The 27,411-nt window shown below is 40.2% G+C and overlaps 1 protein-coding gene and 2 long non-coding RNA genes across 10 annotated transcripts; 1 reads left to right on the forward strand and 2 right to left on the reverse strand.

Annotated features, from left to right (window-relative positions):
• Positions 1-2,605: 2,605 nt before the first annotated feature.
• LOC310701240 lies at positions 2,606-5,908 on the reverse strand. The gene is made up of 3 exons (XR_014522954.1): positions 5,770-5,908; positions 3,621-3,781; positions 2,606-2,890 (listed from the first exon to the last, which is right to left on the reverse strand). It is a non-coding gene; the product is annotated as an uncharacterized lncRNA (long non-coding RNA).
• Positions 3,737-26,790, forward strand: SEC22A (SEC22 homolog A, vesicle trafficking protein). 8 transcript variants are annotated; one of them, XR_014522909.1, is made up of 8 exons: positions 3,737-3,825; positions 14,710-14,913; positions 17,205-17,368; positions 18,391-18,585; positions 20,674-20,792; positions 23,141-23,206; positions 24,128-25,562; positions 25,630-26,790. XR_014522909.1 is itself a non-coding variant. In XM_083491169.1 (7 exons), the coding sequence occupies exons 2-7, from the start codon at positions 14,732-14,734 to the stop codon at positions 24,326-24,328; spliced, it is 927 nt and encodes a 308-aa protein (XP_083347295.1). In that variant the 5' UTR covers positions 3,737-3,825; positions 14,710-14,731; the 3' UTR covers positions 24,329-26,790. The 8 variants fall into 8 exon arrangements, 4 of the variants coding, with proteins under 4 accessions (XP_083347295.1, XP_083347293.1, XP_083347296.1 ...); XR_014522910.1 differs by lacking the exon at positions 3,737-3,825 and adding an exon at positions 5,969-6,108; XR_014522911.1 differs by lacking the exon at positions 3,737-3,825 and adding an exon at positions 5,969-6,108 and having other exon boundaries at positions 24,281-25,562.
• Positions 21,255-24,119, reverse strand: LOC310701347. The gene is made up of 2 exons (XR_014523022.1): positions 24,005-24,119; positions 21,255-22,301 (listed from the first exon to the last, which is right to left on the reverse strand). It is a non-coding gene; the product is annotated as an uncharacterized lncRNA (long non-coding RNA).
• Positions 26,791-27,411: the final 621 nt, after the last annotated feature.

The following is a 27,411-nucleotide window of genomic DNA, read 5'->3' on the forward strand; positions in this document are numbered from 1 at the left end:
GTTCAATTGCCATGCTCCTCCTCCACCATTCCACACTACCACATGCATTCCTGATAAATACACGGAGATTTGTTGTTAAGACATTGATGCTAAATCAGAGATTGCAAATACACAGTACAGCACATTTGGGAGACACAATGGGCAGCCAATTGATAAGTAGATGCTCATGGCACACATACATATATTGGAACCCCAGTTGAAACATTTGTACGTTTTCCGCCTATATTTAGGCACAGGGTAGCGCTGGTGTCACTTTCCATGGCTGGCTAATGTCATATGGTTTAATTATTAATGTTTGAAAATATAAACATGTCACCTGTCATGAAACAGCATAATTTCATTTGCTATGGGGCATTTGGGTGCGTAGGCTCACTTGAGTATTTGTTGATACTGAAGATGGAGACATGGCAGGAATGGAGGGGTGGTGGCAACAGCATGAAATATTTCAGGGGAAAGTGCCAGTTTTTTTTGCACTTTGGCACTTTTATGGGGAATATAAGCTGCACAAAATGAAAAAATGGGTGAATTTGCTTAATGTATAGAGAGGATGCAGATCATGCTGTTAGTGCAGAATTTGGATTACCTTTCAGCTGAATTTGAAGTTTGCAGGCATGGAGTACACACAACGCAGCTTACATAATTTTATCTATAATAGGAATGGTTTCCCCTGACGAGTCTTTTTATTCACACACATTCATATGCACTGAAAGAAGTAAAGTCATAAGCATAAATGGGACTGTTGATGAATGTAGGTCATTTTATTGTATTAATTTATAGGAAAATTATCTTTTGCCTAGCCCTAACATTGCACAAGAGGAAAATGAAAGGCTGGATGTCAGCTTCCTCTAAGCCAGCTGCAAGGTTCTCAGATTTATTACAGGGCTTAATTCTATATTCTCCACTACCATAGACTTCACTTCTGTTTACTCCCAGAGTTCATTTGCTACAGAGTCTCCTTCACACAGTCTCGCCACAGCTGACATTCTTATCATCTGTGGTGGCCACTTCTCCGCCTCATCAACTCTCTATCTCATTTCCAGTCTCACGTGAAAACAATTTTTCTCCCTTGCCAGCACTTCTTAGTTTCTTTCTCCATCATAGTTATTATTGAACTCTACAACTGTATTTAACCTTATAACAAATTTTTGAAATGCACTCAGAAGGAAAGACCCTGGGGGGTAGATATCATTAGCTCAGCCAAATGGTTTTGAAGAAGGGATTAAAGGTGAGGAGATTCAAAGGACACTTAAATTTGTTTATTAGATTTGGGTACTCTTTCCCCACTCCTACTCTCCCAAGTTCAAGGAACTAGTTCCATCATTTGTCCAGTTTCTTTTTAGCTATTCCTCTTCTCCCTTTCTCATTTGACAAAGATCCCATGTTCATAAATGATTTTGTATTTTTTAAAAACTGGCTTGTTTTTTTTAAGTCTGAGTGGGTAATAAAATAGTACCACTTTTCTAAAAAGAAATAAAAATAGACCATGGATGGGATTCACCTCACCAGTCCTGTAAAGTGGAAGCTTTGCGTGAGAACACCCCCTTGCTCAGCTGGGCCTTCCCTTTCCTGCCTTGCACCCCACCTGCACCCCCCAAAATTAGCTTGTAGGGCATCAGGAAAATTCCCAAAGCAGAACATGGGACAAACGGGTATTGTTCTGTTTGGCAAGCTGAAATCCTTGGGCAAATTGAACGCTTGGAAGAGCTCAGTGTTGAATTTCATCCCTGGCCTTTCCTGTTTTCTTTGTCACGTGCTATGAAAGTTTACCTGTCAGTGTTTCATTTTTTAAAATTATCATTATTTTACAATCAAAATGCCTGTCTTCTCTCATTACTGTGTTACTCTAGGGCCACATCCGCACCATATATAGAAAATAGTACTGTACCTCTTTAAACAGTCATGGCTTTCCCCAAAGGATCCTGGGAAGTGTTAAGGGTGCTGAAAGGGGAATAGAAGGTCTGAGTTCTCTGGTCCTGTTAGCTAGGGATGATGGGAGTTGTAGTCCCAAAACATCTGGAGGGCCAAGTTTACCTATGCCTGTTGTAACCCTATGAACTCCAACTCCCATCAGCCTTAGACAGCACAGCCTAATGGTCAGGATGATGGGGCTAGAATCTGAGAACACCTGGAGGGCTCTAGGTGAAGGCAGGAGACTTGTGAGGAAGGGAAGAGAGCCTCAATAGCTTAGTGACAGGGAGTTTTATTCCATTCTTCTATGGACATGTGACTGGCCTTTTCCCTCCATTCCTGCTTCCAGCCCTTGAGGGAGGAAAGCCAGCCCCTGTTGAGATTTGTTTTCCTGCCAGTCCAGCCTAATGTCAGCTGCCTTCCTCTTTCGTAACAGAGCAGGAAGCAGAACCTTGAAGGGCTTTGTCTGTGTTGTTGACAGCCATCAGGGGGTCCCCAGGGTTCAACTCTAGCTCAGCCTAGCTTGATGAGCTGAATGTAGCTCTCAGTCCTTTTAATATAATCAGCAAATAGCCAAAATTCCTTCTACAATTAAATATATTCAATTACATGGCCAAACACTAATTTAGATGGAGGGAGAAATTAAGCAGGCAACGGTCTCTTGTGAGAACAAAAAGGCCAGAAATGAGATGAGGAGTAATGGAATAAAAGTTTTATTTGATAGAAGGGAGTGCAGGCAAGTTGCAACCCAGCTGAAGATGGGAAGAATCCTCTCATCACACTTCAGAAGGCAGAGCTTTCAGATAAACATTGAGCTCATCAGGGACCTGGGTAATTGGATATGGAGAATCCTTCATCAAAGTTGTCAGTTCAAATCTAGTGCAGCTCAGTTATGATGGGGAGTTACTGAGATCTGAAGATTGTTTGTCGGCCTTTGTGAGATGTATTAGGTGGTCGAGCTCCACTCCCCAAGGACAACTGTCTGTATAAGAAAAAACATCACTGTAATTAGTACAGATTCTCAGACTTCTCTTCCAAAGATGATTATATATGAAGTTTATATAATGTTTGAAGAAAAATTATTCTAGGCATTTACAAACAAGCAAATAGCTCCATATTAGAGATGAGGAATTCACAACAATCATAATTGGTGGTAAAACAGTTTCCATTTTAACTCTGATCTTTGGTCAGGTCTGTTCCATTCAGAATAAAAATGTCTGCATAGTTCACCTGTGAGGCTGTTGCCAAATAATTAATTCTGGGTATATTTGGCACATTTAACACCCTAAAATATCTGGTTGCTTAGTTTATATAGAAGCTGCTATACATTGATGTTGCTGGCAAATTTCCCACTGACTTCAGTGGTGCTGAGCAGCAGTTTCGATGTTTGACAATAACAGATTATACACCATAAAATAATGAGTTTGTCATGATACTTAAAAAAATATAGATATCAATGGACAGATTATTTCCCTGTGGTTCCTCTTCTGTATGCATACTTTTTTTCAGACATTTTGGAGGAATATTACTTTAAACATACTTGTTATATATAAAAACCATGTTTAAACAGCAGAAACACAATTTAGCATAATTTTATGCTTTTTGACTTTTAAAAGACATACAAAATCATGACATACTAATATGCTACACGTGCATATTAAAGATTCTCTTTCTTTCAGGGGGACTTTTGTAGTATAATGTTGAGCACTCACCTGCTATATCACTCTTTTCATAGCAGCACATATGTAGTCTTTATTCTTAAAAGATGGCAAATGCTGGCATCCTCCCCAACAGGAACCTGACAGTTTGTCAATTTTTCTGCAGGTTGTACACTCTTCTTCTTGGTGAGCCACAGAACACATCAACCTTGGTGCTTTGAAAGCAATACAAACATGTACAGAAAATCAATACAAACTGGTACATATTGAAAATATTGGAATAAAGGTATTGTCATACATCTCATCCTTAGGTTTTTCTGTTCTCCCAGTGTATTATATAGGGAAATCCTACCACTGTCTTTGAATTTTACTTCAGAAATTATCAAAAAAAGGATAAAAAGCAGGTGGGAATGGGTCATCTACTGACATCCCTATTGATGCTTACTTGGAAGTAAGTCCCAGAATGTTCAGTGGGACTTACGCTGCAGCAAGTGCATTTAGGATTGCAGCCTAAGTGTGCATCTAGATACTTGTAACTTGAGTTGTGAGTCCGCTGTGGATGAGTATTCATCAGTTTTTGTTCACCTTTTCCTTAAGGGAAATCCATCCTGTTTGTAGCTGAACCTGGCTGTGCTGTGTTGGCTAGCTGCTTACAACATCATGAGGCCACTTATTCCCCTTTTAAATTTTTCAGCTTTTTTAAAAAAGAGTTGCTTTACAAAAAATCCCCGCTCCTGTTGCTCGGACCCTGCTCCTGCCAACATAGCAGTTTGAAAGCACATCAAAGTGCAAGTAGATAAACAGGTACCGCTCCGGCGGGAAGGTAAATGGTGTTTCCGTGCATTGCTCTGGTTCGCCAGAAGTGGCTTAGTCATGCTGGCCACATGACCTGGAAGCTGTACACCGGCTCCCTCAGCCAATAAAGCGAGATGAGCGCCGCAACCCCAGAGTCGTCCGCAACTAGATCTAATGTTCAGGGGTCACTTTGCCTTTACGTCTGTCCATAGCATCCCAACATAAAAAGAAAGCAGACACACCCCAATGGGAAATTTGTACTATGACGCCAGTTTTTAAATATGTCTGTAGGTATCCTAATGCTCTCCATAAACCCTTAACCAGACTGTTTTAGATTTGTGGAGAGACCACTCAGATTTAATAAAGAAAAGTTTCTAAGTCATGTGCCTGTGGTTTATATATTAGGCTCAGCAATCATAAAGCTAATATAATAACTATCAAACAGTATTGAAAGTACTATCACTGCAGTGGTGTAGGGGAAAATAATCTCTTGAAGATAGTATTGGCTTTGGCCCCATAGCCTTAGCCCTCAGACTTATCCATGTATAGCCACAGATATAAATACAGTGAGTACTTCTGGGCATATATACAGAATACCTTACCTTTCCTGTCTCCACACACTTAGAATGAAGGAATCCTGTAGATGTGCATTCTTCAGTTCAGGTTGGGATCCTAGCATACCTTTAAAGGCCGCTTGCCCTCATTTCCACAGACAATATTTTGAGAACACAGTGTTGGAGGAAGACATGTCATTATTGCAGGAAGTTTATGAACAGAACCATCTTGGCTCATTTCCACCAGTGTCAATTATTCAAAGATAATTAAGATGTTAAGGATTTAGCTCTTGGTTTAAAGGTATTTTTGAGTGGGCATGAAAGTTTATTAAAATGACATTATCTGCTCGTATTCTAGGTCAATTACATTTTTTTTAAAAAATTCTATATACCATGATTGGATCCCTTTCGGAACTTGAAATATGGGTATCCCCAACAAAAAAAATAAAATTCGGCTTTGTAATTTGGAATTTATGTGATTTGATCTGATTGGTCTGTTAATAAAAATTATTTTTTAAAAAAATCCATATACCATTGTGCAACACCTCAAATTATATTTTACTATTTTAGAAAGTACTAATCAATATCCAGTTAATTGTATACAGTAGTTTATTTATTTCTTTTGGGATCTTTCGATTTACAATTGCCATGTAAACCCCGAAATCTCAAAAGGCGCTAGTCCCTAATAAAGACAATACGATTATAAACAATTAATATCCCTCCTAGTTTCAAATCCAGGTGTACCGTTTTTGTTTCAACTTCCCAAAATCATGGTTTGGATTATACAAATTCTCGGGCGGGGTTTTTTTTTTAAAAGGTATACGGCAATTTAATTAGCCAGCGGCACCACTTACTTGGGAGCAAGCCCCGCTGAATGCAATAGGACTTTACCTCTGAGCAGTATTGCGCCGTTCCACCATTATTCCCATAGGCAGATTCAGACCACACCCGCGACTGCGTAGACCAATGGCTGCTCCCGCAGCCATATATCCCCACAAAGCAATGGCGGCTTAAGCTACGCCTTCCCCTCCTTACGGCCGCAGAGCAATGGCGACTTTTACGCGGCGTCATGTGACGTCGCATTCTACAAGCGAGCGCTGTTGAGTGTGACGTGTCAAGACGCCCAAGAACGCTATGCGCGAGGCTGTGGAGCCGCGGTCCGGCTACGGATGCTGCCGGGTCGATTAAGCAAGGTAATTCCGATTCCCTCTCCGCGCGCTCGCTGCAGCCCCGAGTGGTTGCCTAGCAACTGAGCCAGCTTGCCCGTAGGAGCGCGGGCCCTGTCTTTGTGGGCCTGGGCGAAGGTGCGCCCTTCCTGTGGAGGAGGGAGCAGGCATAGGGCTCCCTCCCCAGGGACGTCCCCACAGCTGCGCCCTTTGGCACGGTCCTCGAGACCTGGGAGGGGACGTCTGCAGCCTCCAGTTGCTGCTGCTTCGTCTTCCCTTGTGGCGTTTCTGTGCCTCAAGAGCCCCTTGACCAGGTGGAAGTTCACCAGGGGAAGTTTTCTCTCTAGGGGTGGGAGGGAAACGCTGCAGCTGTTGGATGTTTTGCCCGCCATGCAGCAATTCAAGGCACTGTAACTGTGCCAGAGGACAAGGCGGGGGGGGGGGTGACTCTGCCCTTAAATACCTGAGCTAATGTAGCTGGGTGTGCGTTTGCGATTCGCATATTCCCCTCTAGGGTTTTGGCAAAAGGCGTATTGGGGAGGATTTGGAGAAGGAAGTGCTCTTGCATAATGAGGGATATATATTTAGGATTTTAGGCCTACCACTAAAAACTGCATTTCTGAGTGCAAGGCCTCTTGGTAGTTGTAGAAAAGAAGGGTGCCCTTTAGTTTTCCTCCCTTGCCCTTCCATGCAGGGTGCTACTAGTGGGGGATTTAATGAGACTATTTGTTTGTTGCTTTATGATTTATTGAAATAAAAGGGGGTGAGGGAATCCTTCCCTCAGCCTTCCCTAATACAATACTGGGGAGGAAATGCTGTGACGTTTTAGGGCAATTGTTGTCGGTATGGCTGTGGAAAGTTATTAAGTGGTTAGTAAAGGTATAGTAAAGGTAAAGGGACCCCTGACCATTAGGTCCAGTTGTGACCGACTCTGGGGTTGTGGCGCTCATCTCACTTTATTGGCAGAGGGAGACAGCGTACAGCTTCCGGATCATGTGGCCAGCATGACTAAGCCACTTCTAGCGAACCAAAGCAGCGCACGGAAACACCGTTTACCTTCCCGCCGGAGCGGTACCTATTTATCTACTTGCACTTTGATGTGCTTTCAAACTGCTAGGTTGGCAGGAGCAGGGTCCGAGCAACAGGAGCGGGGATTCGAACTGCCGACCTTTTGATTGGCAAGCCCTAGGCTCTGTGGTTTAGACCACAGCGCCACCCGTGTCCCAAAGGTATAGTAGAATCATAGAATTATAGAACTGCAGAGGTAGATGGTATCCCAAGGGTCATTTAGTCCAACCCCCTGCAATGCAGGAATCACAGCTAAAGAATCCCTAATGGATGGCCATCCAGCCTCTGTTGAAAAACCTGAAATGAAGGAGAGTCCACCACATCCTGAGGGAGTACATGCCAGGAAGGTCTTCCTTACCACTGTGGGTTAGGCCTCAGCTGCTTGAGCATGTTTTTATTGCTTAATGAATGTAATAATACTGTGGTAATTACTGATTTGGCCATATGTTACTCTGAGCTGTGTATCCCCAAGGTTACATTAATGCAACTCTCTTCATATGGTAACATTATTCCATAGTGTAAACTCAAAAAGCTACAAGTGTATGGAAGTTGTTCCATCAAGGATAGATCACACTATTGCTTACAAGATCTTGCAAATAAATGGTACCGCAGTGTAAAAATGGTGTTAAAGTGAAATAATTTTTCCTCCTTCAGTGGTTTACATGAGATTCATTGTTATCTTATCCTAGAATAACCTTTTCATTTGACCCTTCTGAAATATTTATTGACTGTCAGTGGGATTTCTAAATGTAGTTTGATTTTAAGTGCAATCCTATGTATATGTACTTAGAAGGAAGTCCCAAAGAATGAGTTGGTTAGTTTATTTAAAGCTATTTATATATTGGTCTTCAGCTAAGTAAAACCAGAGCGGTTCACAAAATACAATAGGATAAAATACATATTAAAACCATTATAAAATTATACCCACTGCAGCCAGCAATAAATACAATTTCAAGCTGGGTCTGATTTATGGAATATAGGGTTCTTTAATTGTTATGTATTGTTACTTTTCCTTATTTTATGCTCTGCTTTATGTTTATGCTCTTAAAATTTTGCAAGTTGCTTAGGAAGTCCTTACATAGCAAGCAGTTATTAAAATGAAATAATAATAATAATAGTCAGCAAAGGTTGAGATAAAGAGCTAAGTCTGAAGCAGGTGTTGAAATCCAACACAATCTGTACCAAGCATATTTCAGGGCAGAGGGAGTTCTGTGGAACGGATACAGCCACAAGAAAGGCCCTTGCTTAGGTTGCTGCATTCTGTGCCACAGCCAGTGGTGACACCATTAGGAGAGCCTCCTTTGATGATCTTAACAAACAAGTAGGTCCATATGGAAGCAAATGCTCCTTCAGATATCCAGGCTCCAACTTGTATTGGCAATACAATGACTGACTTCTAGGTGGGACTTGCTCATAGGTAAGTGTGCATATGATCTTAGCTTTGGTGTTGCTCATAGATAGGGAACCTATAGCCCTCCATACCCTGTTGGATACCAGCTCCCATGAGCCTCAGCCAGTCAGGGACAACTGTAGTTATAGTCCAGCAACATCTGGATAGTAAGTTACAGGTTTCCTATCCTTGCCTTAAATTATGGGACTGTCTTCCACCTTTCAAGATACGGGTATTGAGACTGGAAACGTGAGCATAGCCTAGTGAAAATATGGTTCAGAGCTATGGCAGCTGCATTTGTGGTTATAGCTTCAAAGCATTGGAGATTCAGCTGGGACCTTGGAGTCAACCCTTAGTTGAGGCAAACAGGCAAGTGTCTGATTACAAGCCTATTTTATTGTAAATAATGAAAAATAAAGTAACAGTCCGTTGTTAATGCAAGCCCCTTTTAGGTTGCTGAAAGGACTGCCAGTCAACAGAATTGAACACATTATTAAATAACAGATTTCAGCCATTATACTTGCCTATGTGGGCTTATGAAGAACAACATAATAAAATGTTAGCCAGACAACTGTAATATCTGCCAGTATTGGCACATGATTTACTGCCTTCTGTGTATCACTATGTACCATAATACAGGCTGTCTATCTACAGTATTATTTTAAAAGCAATTGTCATGCATCCCATTACTTTATTATGTTTATGAGAAAGCCAAAAGTTTTTAAAAGGATGTATTCATACCCATCTCAAATTTAAATAGGAAAAAAATCATTAAAACATAAACATAAGGACACTAAAGGAGAAACCTTATAATAAGGAAAATGATTTTGCTTAATAATACTTCGTTCAGCATTCCAGCAGTTTCTAAGCCATTTCCATTCTTCTCCAAACACATCAATTTTGTTTCTCTTCTCTAACACAAAAATATATTATGTAATTTTATTCATGATTTCTTTGCCCCATAATTTTCTATACCATTCTTTCAGAGATCAAAAAGAAATTGTCTCCTTAGTTTTCCAGTACAGTATGTTGCAAATAAAAGTATAGCTGTAACAGTGCCCTTTTCTTTCAGGAATAGTTGTTTCAGAAAACCTTTAGGCATAATCCTAAACCAACTCACTAGGGAGTAGGCCCCCACTGAACACAATGTGTTATTAAACTTAATTTTTGGTTTGGAGAAATATGAGTTTAAGTATATTGTTTGTTCTTACACACATGTCCCCCAACAGTCTGCAAAACTCACCTTTCTTTCATCTTGCTTTGAACTTATTTCGCTACCATTAGAGTGTTAGACGACACTGTGATAGTAATTTATTGAAATTGTCTGAGTACTAAATATTTTCACCCAAATATATTTCTGTAAGATTACTGACAGCTTAACTTTTAGGGTCTCCCATCACTCATTTATATATATATTTCCGGACCCTCTTCTGTCCCGATATGTAAGCCACCCTTACTCTGAACCAACTTGCAATGCTTCTTCAATACTTTGCTGTGCATGTTTCATTTTCTGAGGGGCAAACTAGATATGGCAGTCTTTGCCTTTAACATACAGATTTTTAAAAAATGCTATTAGCAGCTGTATGGATGGCTGGTAAATATTCGGATGGAGGAGATGTGGAGGGAGACTTTACCATTTTCTGCCTTGCAGTTACAATGGAAATAATTTCATGAAAACCTGTAAAGTTCCCATCAGCACTTTGGGAGCTTTCCCTTAATGCAGAGAGCACATCTGGAGAATGCTCCACATCTGCTGTGATCCCAGTGATTTTCAGTTCCCTCCCAAGTGGATAGTTAGTGCATTTTAAGAGGAGTTTAAGTCAGACACACATTTAACATTGCATAGTTTATCCCTGAGCAGAGGCCAATTTAGAGGTGTAATTTGGAGGTGTAATGCCAAGGAAACTGACCAAGTGATTGAGGAGTGGTGCTCCAAAGCAAATATGGAGTGCTGCAGCCTGCGAAGATGTCCTCACTCTCTTCACTCTCTTGAGTGGAGCTGTCTTCCCCACAGAAAAAAACAGGGGTGATTATACTCATAGAAGCTCTACTTGTGAGTAGCAGTGCATATGGTAGTCTGTCTCAGAGGGAGCTTTTTAAACTGTTGCTATTATTTCACACACTGGCAAATCCAAGTTATGCAATTCAAGTTGATAAGGACTCTTGCATGACAAACCCACTCTTTCCTCCAAATCAGACATTTCACAATAAGGAAAGTGATTGGATGCACCAGAAAGTAGGGAATGATGATTGCTTGATGTCATGTAACTTCCCCGTATATTAATAAAAATGAATGCTCGGTAAGTAGTCAACATCTTCTAACCTCCCCACAATCTTTGTGCATATTAATAAGGATAAATGCTCAATAAACAGTTCATCTGGAAGCAACCAGAGTATTTCTAAAAGTGCAAGATGTAAGGATGGAGATAACAGGATAATAGCATTCTCAAATGATATACATAATAGAGGAGCAGCTCACAGGCGAATTTAATCCACAAGCACATTTTATATCATGCAATGAGGTATGAACACGGTTTCACTTAGAACCCCTTTGACTAATGATATGAGATAGGGCTGTAGCTAAATACAGCTTTGTGCTACTATCATCTGGTAATGCATGGAAAACAGCTTGCCGGTTTTAGGGAGGCTTATCTTTTGGAAGAGTGACTAATTTGCCTTTGCATAAATAGGAGTTCAAAGGAAATGAATGCTGTTTATCCAGGATTTAGGGAAGATTTTGTAAAATAGATATAGTCCTGTGAAGCTCTAACCTCCTCCAGTCCCCTAGTATTTGGGATTTTGTTTTGTATCTCTGGTCCTAAAATACAAAAACCTACTGAGAGAAAAGGAGATTCTGTACTAGCTTTATATGTTGCAGAATTGTTTCAAAATAACAGAAATTGCATTAAATAATAAGGTCACCAGAATTATACTTTGTTTTCTCATGTAAGATTAATTTTGGTTTATGGAAATTTGGATAAGGATAGGAGGAAAAATCTCTTTCTAGGTAGAATAGTATTAAGACTGAACTCATGGACTTTTTTACTGTAGGAAATTTGTTTATACAGTATGCAATCTTGTAAGTGAACTGTTGGAACACATGTTGCATCTGTGAATTATAGGCCATTTAAACTGACAGATGTGCAGTTAAACTATTTTAGCCTCATGAACAAAACTAGTCTAGTTCTAGTGTCTTACAGAACACACCATTACATTGCCTTTTAAAAATTGTTTTTATTAAAGGATTTTCATGGTTAACAAGGGTACATACAACCTCTCTGTTTTCAGAGGTATGTGCCTGTAGTAGTGCAGCCTCTCCAGCATTTAGGTGAGGTTCCTGGGTGTATCAGTGCCAGCTTCTGAGGTGTTAAAGGTAAAGGGACCCCTGACCATTAGGTCCAGTCGCGGACGACTCTGGGGTTGAAGTGCTCATCTCGCTTTATTGGCCGAGGGAGCCAGCATACAGCTTCCAGGTCATGTGGGCAGCATGACTAAGCCGCTTCTGGCGAACGCCGTTTACCTTCCCGCCGAAGCGGTACCTATTTATCTACTTGTGCTTTCGAACTGCTAGGTGGGCAGGAGCTGGGACCGAGCAACGGGAGCTCACCCTGTCGCGGGGATTCGAACCGTCGACCCTCTGATCAGCAAGCCCTAGGCTCTGTGGTTTAACCCACAGCGCCACTTGCATCCTGAGTTGTTAGGTACCATCTATAAATTAGTTTCAAAGTCAGTTCTCTTCTTTTGGTTGAGATGGACTTAAAGGGTGGTTTAGACCATAGTTTAAACAGAGTTTTGAACACAATTTTGTAGGGTCTTGAGTAGTAGTTTGTATATTGTGGATTCCATTCCCTTTCTGTGTCCCTCTGTTGTTAGAAGTTTATCGAAGGTGTTCAGAGTCCTTTGACTCCTGGGTTATTTAAGAAGGTGTGCAGTTGGTGTTGGGTCAGCCAGGGTATACAAACTAGGGGACACTTAGTTTCCCCTAGTTTGTCTTTTATTTTTTGTGTTAGTATGGATTTGTCATTTTTGTAGATGTCTGTTAGGCTGTGTAAACTTTTGACTTGCCATGTTTTTGTTTGTAAGCTGTGGACTGCATGGTGGAATATTGGGTGGTGGCCAGGGGGATTAATGGGGTTGGGGGCACTTTACCTGCTTTCTCCTTCCATACTTTAAGCATGGATTGTGTGAACCTGTTTAGTGTTGTATTTTCTTTAGTTTGTTTTCGAGGAACGGCTACATTGGTACTTCCAGTTGCATCTGTCTCCATGCGCAACCATTGTTTTCTTTTAAAAAGCTGACAAAAATAGCTTTGTGTTAAACACTTTGGCTGGCGCATTCATAATGCTTCTTAATCATTCATAATGGTTAAGAATTCATGCATGCCCCACAGGTTCAGACACAACTTTCTCCTCTTGGATGTGAATTTTCCTCTCCCTTTCATTTTCAAAGCTAACCCATGTTACATCTGTACTGTATCAAACTGCAATTTGCAAATATGTTTCTAACCATGGTTGCAAACTGGCTTGGCATTAACCATTGTTAAAAGTGGTTTCGTGAGCTGTGGTTTGAGCTAAACGTGGCTTTGTTCCATTAATGGCATTTAAAAGTAACTTGCTACTATTCATTCTTAGGGCCGTACCGCTATGCATAAGAAATTGGGCAGGCAGACCATGGTATTCAGTGAATAAGTGACATATTTGCATCTGATCTACAATTTTGGGCTGGCTTGGCAGCTATGTCAAAAAATTTAGTTGCCCACTCTCTGCCTATCATTCTCCTGCCACCTTCTTTCCAGCTGACATCCCTCTTCCACCCACTGGCCTTTCCCAAGGGAAAAGATAAATGTACATGCGGTTGAGTGTACTCGAGTGCTGCTGCTTTAATGTACTTGCAGCATCTTCAGGGAACAGCATGCAACCCTGGAGCTGGGAAGCAGTACAGATGACAATTCACAAACTGTGATAATCCTTGCCCAGCTCTCCAGGTTGACCGACTTTAGGGTGGTGCCCAAGTGGAATTGTGGGAGTCTGTAGATACCAAAAGCATTCTGTTTGGTAAGTTTCAAAATGCTCTCCTAGTTTTATGAGTACTTTAAAGAGAAACTTGAGTGTTTCTTAATTACAGTTTGGGATATTTTACAAAAAGACTGCCTAGTAGGCATTTTAAATGCCTGCTATGAGTTATTACTAGAGATACCTTCTGCATTATGAATGTTTTAATAAGCTCTTCCTGTTTTCCACATATTATGAAGTATCATATATCTCACAGCTAGGAATAATATCCAGCTAGGAGCAAATCCCGTATGCTAAGAGCAAACTCATTCTCCAACTTATGTAGCCCCCAAAAGCAAAAGAGGAAGCTATTGGCAGGCTCTGTGTTTAAAGGAGGGAGGCTAAGTCATCTCAGTGTACCATGCAATGCTGGTTGACTGCTGGAGGTGGGGAATGGAAACTAGTGTGGAGGGGAAATTGAAAGGACTGTTCTGGAATAGGCCATGATTGATTGGCTGGCTAGAACTCTGAGCAAGAGCACTCCACACTGCAATATTTGTTGCAGGAGTTATAAATGAATGCAAGCAGGATGACAGCCAAAGCAAGGACACTGTGAAACAGGAGGGGAGGCACCAGCATGTTCAGGAGAACCCCAAAGTTAACAAAAAAATATTAGGGACTATTCGGTCTCCACAAAACAGTTCAGTTAAGGCTGAGTATGCTTAGTGGTCACTCATTGAGTGCATGAATGGAAAAGTGGGTGAAACAGAATAGAGCAGCCTGGATGAGGCTATGGCTGCCTGGAATATTGTACAGAAACACTTTACAACATTTTGTTGCAGGGCCCATTTATATATATTTCAGTGGTGATTCAGTTTTGTGGTTGGAACAATTTGTGACTGCTCTTCTTCCCCCAGTTGTGGTGACAGAATTACTTTTGTGATGGTTTGCTAAATGCCATATGAATATAAGAAACAGAATTAGGTGCATAGGAAGTCAGATCTAACTAGCTCACTTTTGTGTACAGTACACTGTCTGGTTGTGGCACTCCAGAGTTTCAGATGGGATATTCTCAGGGGTTGAACCAGGGATTTTACTAGAACCCCGAGATGCACTTACTGGAAATGTAGTGAATGAAAGCAAAGGTAAATCAAACTCTATATGTATGTTCTGTTTCAGATTTTCCTTGTGCCTGCTGGCAATGTCCATGATCCTGTCTGCCTCGGTGGTCCGTGTGAGAGATGGACTCCCTCTATCTGCTTCTACTGATTATGAGCAAAACGTTGGTGTGCAGGAGTGCCAAAAATACTTCAAAACTATTGCAAAGAGACTTTCTCACCTTCCTGACAGATGCACACTTCATGCAGGACTGTATAACCTAAAGTAAGTTTTATTTGGGATTTTATCTTGTTTTTATCTTGTTTCACATACAACTGTTGGCTGCTATAATAGGGAGTGAAACAACTATTTGCTTTGGGGGGGGAACTAGGTTAGCTTTAAATGATGATGTATTTTCATAAATCTTAAATATGAAGGCATTTGTACAACTGCTTCATTCCTCATATATGTACGCACATAAATTGTAGTAATCCTCAGAGATCCTGTTTTGCATTCCACTGCCATGAGCCAGGGCCTTTTTGGTGGCAGCATCTCAACTGTGGAACTCCCTCCCAAAGAAGGTTAGACTGGCCCCATCTCTGATATCTTTAAAACAAGAGGTTAAGACATTTTTCTTCTGCCAGTCTTCTAGTTATTTTAAATTTGTCTGTTCAGATCCCCATTTTTGTGGGGAGAGGAGAATCTGTTTTATGTAGCTCTTCAATGCTCCCCAGTTTTTAATTGTAATGAAATTTTAATTGTTATAAATACAGTAAAATAAATATTGTTTCAGTATTGCTTAATAATAATAATAACAATAACAATAATTTGCATCCCGCCTATCTTACTGGGTTGTCCCAGCCCCTCTGGGTGGCTTCCAGCACATATAAAAACACAGGAAAAGAGCTGCCTGCAGATGTCTCCTAAAATATATATAATTACTCATCTTCTTGACATCTGGTGGGAGGGCATTTCACAGGGTGGGATCCACTACCGAGAAGGCCCTCTGCCTGTGGTTCCCTGTTGCTTCACTTCTTGCAGTGAGAGAACTGCCAGAAGGCCCTCGGTGCTGGATCTCAGTGTCCAGGCTGAACCATGTGGGTGGATATATAAGGCATATAACGGCAGACTAATCAGAAGGCAAATCAAGTGATTGTCTTGCTATAGTGACCTGACATAAACCCTAGTCTATCATAGGCAGCCAAGCCTTGGACTACCCTTCTGGAAACAGAGATGCTTTTCCTTTGAAGTGTTTATGAAATGAATCCAATGGGGCAAAATATGCTGTGAACACATGGTGGGAGCAGTAGTGTGATGTCATAGCACATTATGCCATTTTGTTCCATTGGTTGTTTACCTTTAGTTTTTGAAGCATATCAGTTGGGACTTCACCTGCTGAGAGTGTTGGGTCACTCCTGCCTATAGTTTTTCTTTCATTTTCCTACAGACTTCAATATATTTTGTGTCTAAGACCATGAGTTTGTTGGCAGTGCTTATTCTTTTTGTCCAATAGGTTATAGAAAAACCCAGCATGCCTTATGCACACCTAGATGGACTATGTTTATCTGGATTAAATTACAGCAGTGTACAGCAGCCATAAAACCATGTGTATCTTTAAGCTGAAAACATAAATTTCAAGCCTTTCTCGTTGCCTTCATTTTTCTTGTACCAAAACTATACTTTGGAATGGTTTATCTGAAATGAGTTTGTTTGTGTGCTACAGTGTGTGTGTTTCATGATCTTAATAATTAAGTGGGCCCTAGACCAAATGGGGAATGAATTATTTGTAAGTAGATGCAAATGGAGTTGGGGAAAGAATCAATAGTCACAGTTCAAAATTAGGTAATTCATATTATTATCTGATGTGTACATTTCTGGCACTGACCTTTATAAACAAACTTCCCTAAGTACTCTTGATAAATCTCTGATGTTTAGTATATCAGTATATCAGTCTAATTATTTTTAAAGTGTCAGATGTACAGTATGTACCTAAAATTGTCCTAGAATTATTGTTTTGAAGGAATGATGAACTAATGCAGTGTTTTAACAGAATGTTTAATAAATAAAGAGTGTAAGCATATGCCAGAATTTCAATTAGATCTGGGGAGTTTTCCAGCTTCTGATGAGTTCCTTTAATGCCATCACTGAATACTGACGAAGAAGCATCATTGCTAGGGCACGATTTCATTCTCTGGCTCATAAAGATAATTCTGAAGAGCTTTTTCGTTTTGGGTTTTGGAATGAAGATGTCCTTTTATGTACAACCAATAATTAAAACATTCAGAGGTTAAAGAGGAGAAGGCCACCTGCCCTCTTTGATCTGTTTCCTTCTTCCCACTTTAGAGAGGAAAAATTCTCATACTCTTCTGCTTTTTACTTGTGGTGGGACACACCCGGGACCTTTTCCTCTTGAAAACAATGTTACAATTTCTCATGAATATTGATGATTTCATTACACTCAGAGCCATTTTTCTTGTTCTTACAGCACAGAGAGCTGCTCTAGTCAAGCTGTAGATGCATGAATTTAATTCTGAAACATTAAACACATTTTAAAATGTTTTTGTTTTGTTTTGTAGTTTTATTAGTTCCTTGGGAGTGAGTTACATGATGCTCTGCACTGAAAATTACCCCAGTGTCTTGGCCTTCTGTTTCCTGGATGAGCTTCAAAAGGAGTTCATCACCACATACAACATGATGAAGACAAATACAGCTGTTAGACCATACTGTTTCATTGAGTTCGGTAAAGAGGATTCACCACTTTCTTTAATGATGGACTTGTTTTAGATCTTATATATATATAACTGTAACATAACTTTCTACCCCAAAGTGTTCAAGGTGGCTTACAAAAAGCTTTTTTATTATTATTACTCAGCTGACACAATAAAATTAACAGTTAAAATCTAAACATAACCACATAACTAAACATGAGCCACAAACCTTTACTGTGATATATAGCCCATTCTTCCAGCACCTTACAAAGAAAAAGAGAGCTTTCACCTGTTTAATGACATTTTGAAGCGGTGGGTTTAGGTAGGTCTACCTAGGAAGGGAGCCAGAAGTGATGCCACAACTAGGAAGGATTTTATTTTTTGGGTGGAATCACAGGGTGGAATTCATTGTTGTGTTATGTATGAGATATGTTCTGTATGCAAGCATTTCAGCTTGCCAGATGCAACAGTCCCACCTCTCCTCCCCCTGTGTGCTGTGCTGGGGTTTCCCCCAATTTCTTAGATTCCAGATGCCCTAAGAATATGTTGAAAATGAAGAATCCTGTGGGCTTTCCCCTTTAAGCATGTATTTTGCTCTTACATATGTATAGTCGTATGCTTTTGTTGGGAAAGAAAGTTCATCATTATGGATGCTGTTAATTCTTATATTATGTGTGTCAAAGTAAAACAGGCTTGTTTTCAGAACAAGCTCTTCTTTATTTTGTAAGAATATATTCTGAATTGCATGAAAAGCTAAACAAAATGCAATTCATTAATTATATTAGCCCTACTTTCAGGCTTGTCAGTGCATGAGTCATTAGTTTATTTATAATTAGATTTCTAGCGCTTAATTTTTTGGTGCTGCAAAATTAATTAGCCCATGATATATTAGTTATAAAGTAGCAACAATATTAAAACCTTCCACAATGGATGTAAGAATTCCAAATAATGAATTTAAATGTGTCTCAGAGACTTATATTGCCCATAAAGCCATGGGGTCTCAGATGATTTTATTAACATATGTCTAAGGGGGTTTTGTTTTAATTTTACACAGATAATTTCATTCAGAGAACCAAGCAGAGATATAACAACCCACGGTCTCTGTCGACAAAGATAAACCTTGCTGACATGCAGACAGAAATCAGGCTGAGACCACCTTATCAAATTTCCTTGTCTGAATTGGGTTCAGCCAATGGGTATCCACATGTACCTCTTCCAGAATACAAAGGTACTGGGAAAATATCTACAGGTGAGTTTGTTTCCTTAAACATAATTTTGCTTGGAAGGTTCAAAACTGGAACAATTTGCTTATACCAGTCTTGTAAATCTTGGGACCAAACTAGATGTCATTCTTGTTGTTTAGCCTGTCTTAAAATAAAATAAATGGCCATTGCAATGGGCCTATTCCGGATCAGGAGTGTGGCATGGAGAGACTACTTTAACCCTTTGCCCCTGCTGCTTTCCTGATTAGAATCTCTCCCACCCACAACACAGCACCTTCAGTTTGCAGTGAGAGGAAAGGTCCCATTGTTTCCCTCAAGGTCAAATGACATGTCTAATTTGATCCTAAAATTTTGCTAAATCTGAGGTCTTGCTAATGGCTCCACCATATTATTCCACTCTTGTAACAATCAACAAGCTTGAATTTGTTACTATAAGTAAAAAGCCACTGCAAAATTTCACTTGTCTCTAGAATACGTGATTCTGGATTAGAACGATGGACATGAATGTAGGGAGGAAGCCAGTCTCTATTTAACTTTGAAGCTCACTGAGGTTTGATGGAATTGTTATCTCATATAATCTGTTTATTCTGACATGTTTGTTTTAGAGTAAAATGCATGTAGAATAGAAATCTGTAATTTTAAAAAAACATGTTTCTTCCAAACAACAGCTAAGCTGTGCACAGATTAGTGTGTTCCTTCCAGAGTTTGGAAACAGTGATGCTCACACAGTCTAGTTTTCTTCTTCTGGAGAAATTCCCTTTGTCGCTGCTGTGCTTTCTCTGACTTTATGAACTGCTTTGGAGAGCCTTTTTCTGCTGCAGCTGTTCAATGCAAACAACATGGAATGACACCCCTCTCAATATTAATGTTCCAGCTCATTAACTTCATTGTTGGCACCTTTACACTTCACTGATTTAAACAGAATGATTTAAATATGGTTCAGTAACCTCATTGTCACTCTCTCTGCGTTGCCTAGACTACTGTGGATTTTGCCCTGTTTTTTCATATTCATTTTCTGTCACTTGTTGCGGAATAGCACAGTAACTGCTTGTACACACATTCACTATGAATTGGCAGACATTTGTGTGTACCGTTGGCTCTCCAGTAGCACCGATGAATGTCTGCATAAATGCTTACGTTCAGCCACCTCCTCCGCATCTTTTAGCGTCAGTATAGTTTGTAAGAGAATTGTGCAGTGGGCCCCTCTGTGGATTTGCCAGTGAAGCTAGAAGTTATCATACTTAGCCTACCTCTCCTTCTGCTTCACAGTGCCCCATTTAGCAAATACACTAAGGCACTAAGCCTATGTACATTTACTTGGGAGGAAGTCCATTAGGATCAATTGGACTTCCTTGTGAGAAACAAAGGAGTGTCTGATTAAGGGGCTAAAAGTGCTGGAGAAGGATAAACTGACAATAGTTTTTGGAAGACTTAGGAGATGAATGGATCCCATTCATTGCCTCCTAGAATACCAATTATTGGTATATTACTTTTCATTTTTTTTTAAATCCACATTGCTGTCATTTAAAAATATGGAAAAGGATCAGGCTGTCAACTTCTGTGCACTTACTTATTTGCAAATAAGTACCATTGAGCTCCTACCTCTGAGTAAGCATGTTTAGGATCAGCTATAAATCATTCATTGAGAGCTGTAACTTATGCATTAGTAGAGCAGAAAAGCAAACTCTGAGAGCCCTATTTCAAGGGTGAGACTTAACTACTCAGTAGCTAATTTCACCAGCTAGTTCTACATTGTGGAAATTTACAGCTGTGCTGTAATCCAAGCCTAATACTGAAGAACTTGAGTGCATTCGTTCAAAACTTATTTTTAACCAGGCCTTGGAGAGTTTCAGTTTTTGCTCATGCAAAATATATTTTTTTCCAATGTGCTCTGAGAGTTATGCTTCTTCAGCTTGCTGTTATATATTCTCTAAACAAGTACTCAGTTTAAAATAAATGAAAAAGGAGTCTCTTAAGCTTATGAGTATTTTCTCATTTAAGTTACAGAATCTTGAGCAGGAAGTCACTGAAAAATAGCATTAACATTTTTGGCTCAAATATTAAGGAACACATCTTTAAATATTTATAAGTGTTTTTTCCCCTCTGCCTTCCAGCCCCTCACCAGCGACTGGAACCTGTGACTCTGTCAGGGATTGTTTCCTTTCTACTCAGCCTTTTATGTGGGGCTTTGAATTTAATTCGTGGTTTTCATGCCATAGAGAGTCTTCTGCAGGTACTGTAGCAATGTTTATGACTTTGTAGCAGGGAAAAACAAAAGCCCAGTCTTTGAAGACCTACCTATCAATTTCTTTTTTAAAAATGCTCTTGCAATAAGTGATAGAGTTAAATCACTCTCTGAATATTGTTTGGATAAGGAGAAACCCCTCTTTTCCCACAGAGGGCTGGCAACTATGGCCTGAAGGCTGGGTTTGTCCTTCTGAGCTAAGCTGTTTGACATCTCAGCTGGTGGAGCAATATATCTTTCTGTTACTGACATGTTTCAGACCTGTGTTGCTAGCTTTTTTTTTGTAGGGAAGCTAAGCCACTAGAGAAGTCCAGAATGTTTCACATGTAGACTTTAATAAGATTCTTTGAGTTGGTCTAGCTATTAAACTTTACAACAGAAGTAGGTTTTCCCTGGTGTGTTTCTGACCACCCCATCATTTCTGGGCCGTTTACATGGTGAGCTTGCCTGCCTGCTGTGGATGTCAACGACATTCATTGCTGGTGGTGGGGGAAGCTCTCAGTGTGATAGCGCTGAATCATGTGACAGGTTGTTTGGGGACAAGCAGCTTTCTGTGGGGATGTTGATCCACATGGCCAGTGAATTGTTCTCTTGCATCAGGGAAATCCATGATGGAGTACCTTCTCTCAGTGAATCCCTTTAGAACACAGGATTGCTGCAAATACTCTCTGTATTGAGAGGATCATAGAAAGATGACGAGAAAAGGATCTGGGAAGTTCTACTGTTCACTTACAGCAATCCAAGCTAAAGCTCTGGATGCACTAGTTAAAACTGTTCTTTCCTATGTTCTCCACTCTGGGGAAATGTTTTGGAGGACTGCACTACACATTGGGAGCTCCTAGAATCATAGAGTTGGAAGGGTCTCAGAGGATTCTAGGCCAACCCCCTGCAATGCAGAAATTTGCAGCTGGGCCTTATGGGCGTTATCAGCTCCATGTTCTAACCAGCTGAGCTAAATGGCAGGTGTGATTTCTAGTCCCATTTCAGATGAATTGCATCACTTTTTCTTTTCAATTCAAATGTAAATGTTTTCAGTGAAATTTAAAATACACTTTTGAAAAGTCATTTTGAACTGCACACACTATTCTGGATTTCTCTTCTGGCACAGGATACTAAATTATAATATAATACGAAAGTAATATATGAATGTTATTACTACCCATGCAACGGTTATAACAAATGAGATGTCCTTGAGGTCTTGTTTCATTTTTCAATATTCCACTAAGCATGTAACATAAAGTTATATTGACTTGTGCTCTATAATTGCCCACAGATTACAGTTAGAAATTACACCTTCCCCATTATCATTGAAGAACCTTCTGATTTGCATGCAATTCTAGTCTTTATTGTTCTTCCTTTTGAAAGTGGTCTTCAACAGCCATTGTTGTCTTTTCATTTTCTCATAAGGAACTCATATTTCAGTTAAGAAATAGTGTGCTGCTTGTGTGTAACAATTGCTTTTGTTATGTGCACACATGTTCTGGGAAGTCAGGATTTCTGTAATGTGAGAAACAAACCAAAATCCATTGGAACCCGTATCTCCCAGATCCAAAGCTCCTGCTCATACAACTGTTAGATATTACAACTTAAGGAAAGTATATCGCATAATATTTAGCTGCCATCTGTGTAAACACTGCTTTGTGGGATTTCTTCACTACCAGTTTACTTTTTACTTTGCAGGAGCTGAGCACCATCTAGTGGATGCATGTGATGGCAGCAGATCAGTCTCTTTAAATGTTGATCTGTGGCTATTGCTGAAAACGGGCTGGACATTTTGTTTGTTTTAAGAGAAAAAGGGGCACATTTGTGAGAGATGCTAAGGCCCTACACCAGCTTTCCTCTTCATAGTCTGTCTCCTGAATTTTTATTTCCAAGTGTTTCTACTTAGTCTGGCTAGAGAAAAATCAAGATTGGCAGGGACAGGCTGCAGGGAGATAAAAAATGGATGGGGGAAGGAGTTTAGCACTTGTCACCCATGTACCCCATTTGCTCTTAAAATGAGATCTCTGCTGATCTGCATTTAAAGAGAGGAAGAGTTTTTCCCCAATGATTGCTGTTGTACATTGAAAAAAAAGTGGTCCAGTGGGAATATTTCAGATACCAATTTCAGTAAATGCAGAATAACATTAATTTGATGGTGAACAGATGGCAATACTCACTTGTATTTTGCTAAATGAATTTAGACATACCTATTTAGCTATTATTACTTAAGCAATGCAGTTAAATGTGTTTTACTGCCTTGCATTTATCATGACCTAAGTGCTGGCTGCTTGGCTGACACTGGGACCAGTTGTGCAACTTCTGTTACTAAATAAGGACACCAATTGTTTCCCCAGAACGACAGAGAGGACCTCAGCTATGTTATTGCCTTTTTCCTCGGCACAGCAGCTTGTTTATATCAGGTAGGATCTTCCTCTTACAAGTCTGAATGATTTCTTAAAAGTTGTAATCCCTTTCTGACTTAGGGTATGTTGTATCATACCTTGTGAGTCCAAAATTAAATGAGTGTAAATAGATTTATTTCAAAGTTTCCTTCTGAGTTCGGTTGGTAGTGGGTGAACTGTACTGCAACTCTAGTTTAGTCTTTCTGGACATTTTTGGACATGTTAGAATCAAGTTATAAACTCAAACAAAAAAGCACCTGGTCCCAGGTGGAGGCCCCTGGCTAAGACCCTGAGGCTCAGTGTACCTGGCCACCCACACCCTCTGCACAGGCCTGCTGAAAATTTCTGTATTTTCATTAATGATTTTATGGCCATGCAGTAAACAGATAAGCTTATTATGCTAACTTTCCTGAGAGAGCATATTGTATCTTCTTAGTGGAGATATTTGTTGCTTCAGGTAATATTTAATCAAAATAGCTGGTAACAGGCAGCTTACTTTCAGCTGCTGTGGTATTTTATTTATTTTAAATATTTATTATTATTTTTAAAGGGTTATACAAGATTCATATGGCTCATAGAAGACTCTTGTGTAGACTTCAACTGCATCTCCAAGATGCAGGGGGCTGGGACAGATGTTCAGAAATTGGATCGTACCTCTACCTGTGGTAGGGTTGTACTAGAGTGCACAAATTTTGGGCAACGGTAATTTGATAAGATATTAAAATGCCACAGCAAATGGTAGATTTAAATTGAAAGCCATAGCTTTTGTCAAGGGAGCTCACACTGTGGAGGTAACATTTGCACTCCCCTTCTTACCTTTGTTGAGTGGAAAGGTATGAAAGGAGTCTCTTGGCACATTAGCTGGATGCCGCTTGCTATAGAAATATGAGAAAATGCAACTGGTTACTTACATCTTTGTGACTTTTTTCCCCTTTGCAGTGCTATCTGTTTGTGTATTGCACAGGCTGGCGGAACATCAAATCCTTCCTAAGTTTTGGCTTAATCTGCCTATGCAACATGTATCTCTATGAACTACGCAACCTCTGGCAGATCTTTTTTCATGTGACTGTGAGCGCTTTTTCAACGTTACAGATCCGACTGAGGCAGCCACAAGGGAAGGCCCCTGATTACAATGTGTGATGGTTGTCCTCCAGCAAGTCTCAAGGCAAACTTGATCCAAGCCGTATTCCTCTCAGGAATGAAACACTTTTCTGCAAGACAGACGCTTCCCATAGTCTAGGGCATTAATGACAGAGAAATTCTTCTTCAAAGAAGAGCTGGAAATGGTTCAGGACCCTGTTGCCGGACAAATGAAAACCCTGTGCAGGAGAATGTACCTCAAGGGCAATGTGAGAAGTTTGGAGGGGCAGCATGAAAATTCCACATCCAGAAGTATGAAAATGGCAAGGAGCTTGTTCTGCATATCAAGTGATTCCTTCAGTCCCATACCAGGTTTGCCTTTGTGAGATAGTAGAAAAGGCTGAAATAAAAGGATGGTGTTGCATATTAACAAACTGTTCAATATGAATGAATTTCTAAATGTGAGATTATTGGATGCACATAAGTTTAATGGTGTGTGTCTGCATTTTCCTTAATTAAAATCTAACCCAGAACCATCTGTTCATGGGGATTAGTTCCTGGGCCCCAAAGGCCTACCATCTAGTGCAGTGCTCATTCTGAATTGCTTTGTTTCTACCCCTCCCCAACTACTTCTGTGTAATTTGCTTTGAAAGAAATTTGGAAAGTGACCTCTCTCTTCTGCAGCCCCAATAGCAATCTCTAATGCTTTTCTCTAATGCTTGAAGGATGAAAAGAAGTTGACTAGCCTCATCTAGGAAAGAGCCTAACTTCTACTAATTTCAATTTAATTGTCTAAGAAAAACTGTTCTGGGAACAAAGGAAATTAAAAGTACTGGTTGTGGACAACAGATCTATTGTAGAAGAGGTGAGCAACCTGACAGAATCCTACAGTGGACCAAAATAGCCTGCCATCAGCAGACCAATGAGGGAGGGTGATGGTTATTCATTTCCACCCTCCTCTAACCCTCTGGAGCAGATTTTGGGATATCTGCAGGGAGAGAGATTGGGGGGGGGGGACACACACCCATGTTTCCTTCCCTATTCCATTGGTGGCCACCTTTGCTGACTCAATGAGCCTCTCTCATTTTTAGGATTATCACTGGATACAACCCTACTAATCTCACCTTAATGAGAAAAGTAAACCTGCTGGATTGCATTGCATCCTGTATGTTAAGTAGCAGCCATGAGAACAAAATGCCTTCGCAATGAAGGTAGTTGCAGAAGTTTCCTCATGTACAGATAAAAGTTGTTCAGGGTTTGTGAGGATTTTAGCAGCTGGGGGTTCAAGAGATCTGTACTGTCAGCATCCACTGCCATTCTAAATGCACGTCAGTCATGAGATGAGGAAGCTTTTCTCCCAGAGACAAACTTAAGATTCAAGGGAAGCCTGTTCTATGTTTATGCTTGCATTTAATAAACTACAATCTACTCCCAGTGATCTAGGCACAAGCTTTCAGTGTGAAAACTTTCTGTAGAGATTCTAGCAAGAAAGCGACGATGCCAGACTGAAGTTCTATTGTCCTACCTACCACATCTCTAATGTTTCATGATTCTCCTAGTCTTTAATTGTAAGATGTCACCTACACAAAAGTGGTAGTTTTTTTCAGTAGGCAATAAGATTGTCTAGTCTTAGTTTTACTATGAATCCTAAGCTGCTTTACGCATTACAATAACTTCTAAAGCATTATTTTGTAGGACAATACTGAGTAGGCAGAGACTACCCAATCAGTTTACTCCCACACGACTTGGAACACCCCTGCCCTCGAATTAGATGCTGTACCCCAGAAGTGGCTGACTGTTTTTGTCCCAGGAGCAATTTTCATTCTTGACTAACCTCTGGACAGTGGCCACCCAAAACCATTGCATGCACACATAGGAACTCCCTCATCTACATAGATCAGCAGAGGAAGGGTTAATCACCCTCTCCCTGCTCATCAAATGATTGCTAGGGAGACTTGCACCCACATCAGAGAGGTGAGCTCTACCCACTGTAGTGCTAGGTGTATTTTTTTCTTTCTGCCACTGCTGCCAAAATGGATGAAGCTTATGGGGGGGGGGTAGAGGCAGATCAGGCCCTAGATCTGGAGGTCAGACATTATTTTGAAACCACATGCAAGTAATGTGTAAAGTAGCCCAAGTATGTTTGTTGTAGACCCAAATGTTAATAACGATACACACAAATTCTTCATTTATCATGATAGGCATACAAAGAGTCCTAAACTGGGTCTTCCAGTTGCCCTAGTTTAGTTGCTGTTCTTGTATGTTATGTTTTCTTTACCTTCATGATAATTTAAAATATAAGTAAAGGAACTCCTCCTGCCAAACGAGGGAAAGACTCACTCTGCTTGCCATGGGACGCTGCGTATGATGACTTTGGGCATCAGTTTCCTAGCTGCAAAATGGGAATACTGATCATTTCAATGAAAATGTAAAGTGCTTTGTAGAATAAAAGTGCTGTATAAATAAATGCAGAAGCAGCTATAAGACAGTCAAGACTTCTGAAGTGAGGTCACTGCAACTTACACAGGGGTCTTTGTGGATTTTTTTTTTATGAAGGTGTTTATCACAGCCAACACTTCAAGACTGGGACATTAATGATATATACTGTGGGGTTGTGGGTATACAGCTAGCACTATAGGCAATTGGAGCCTGCCCTAAATACTTTCATGTCTCTAAAGAGTCATAGCCAAGGGCTGAGCATGAAGATGTTCAGGGCATGCAACTCTGCTGAGGCTCTGACTTCTCCAAAAAGTAGTAAGCCTTCATCTTGGATTTCATGCATGTCACTAGAAGCACTGAAATAAAATATGCTTACAGATTGCATTTTGCAGGCACACAATCCAAGGGTGAAAAGCTAGCAGAATTTGTTTAAGGATTAAAAAAAATAAATCCCATCACAGAACACAGTGTTATCTATCATAAGTCCCATTGAGAGTTATGCAATACCAAATGATTTAATTATCCTAACTGAAAAGATCGATATCTAGCAATCCCCCTAATGTTGTGTTATGTAACAGCTCCCATGCTTTCTAAGTGCAAATCGCGCTCATGACCATACTCTTTAGCTAGCATGGAACATCTAAAATGTTCCTCATCTGTGCTTGCAAAATTAACAACTAAGGGCAATTTGCCTGTCTGCTTTC

The sequence above is a fragment of the Podarcis liolepis genome, assembly GCF_965112155.1.
Source record: "Podarcis liolepis genome assembly, chromosome: 1".
NCBI lineage: Eukaryota > Metazoa > Chordata > Lepidosauria > Squamata > Lacertidae > Podarcis > Podarcis liolepis.

What these genes read in the sequence shown, in the direction of transcription:
- SEC22A (XM_083491169.1), top strand. Translation starts at nt 14,732, where the DNA reads ATGTCCATGATCCTGTCTGCCTCGGTGGTCCGTGTGAGAGATGGACTC. An exon ending in ATACTGTTTCATTGAGTTCG is followed by an intron (nt 17,369 to 18,390) that starts GTAAAGAGGATT and finishes AATTTTACACAG; the next exon opens with ATAATTTCATTCAGAGAACC. An exon ending in CAGCAGCTTGTTTATATCAG is followed by an intron (nt 23,207 to 24,127) that starts GTAGGATCTTCC and finishes TCCCCTTTGCAG; the next exon opens with TGCTATCTGTTTGTGTATTG.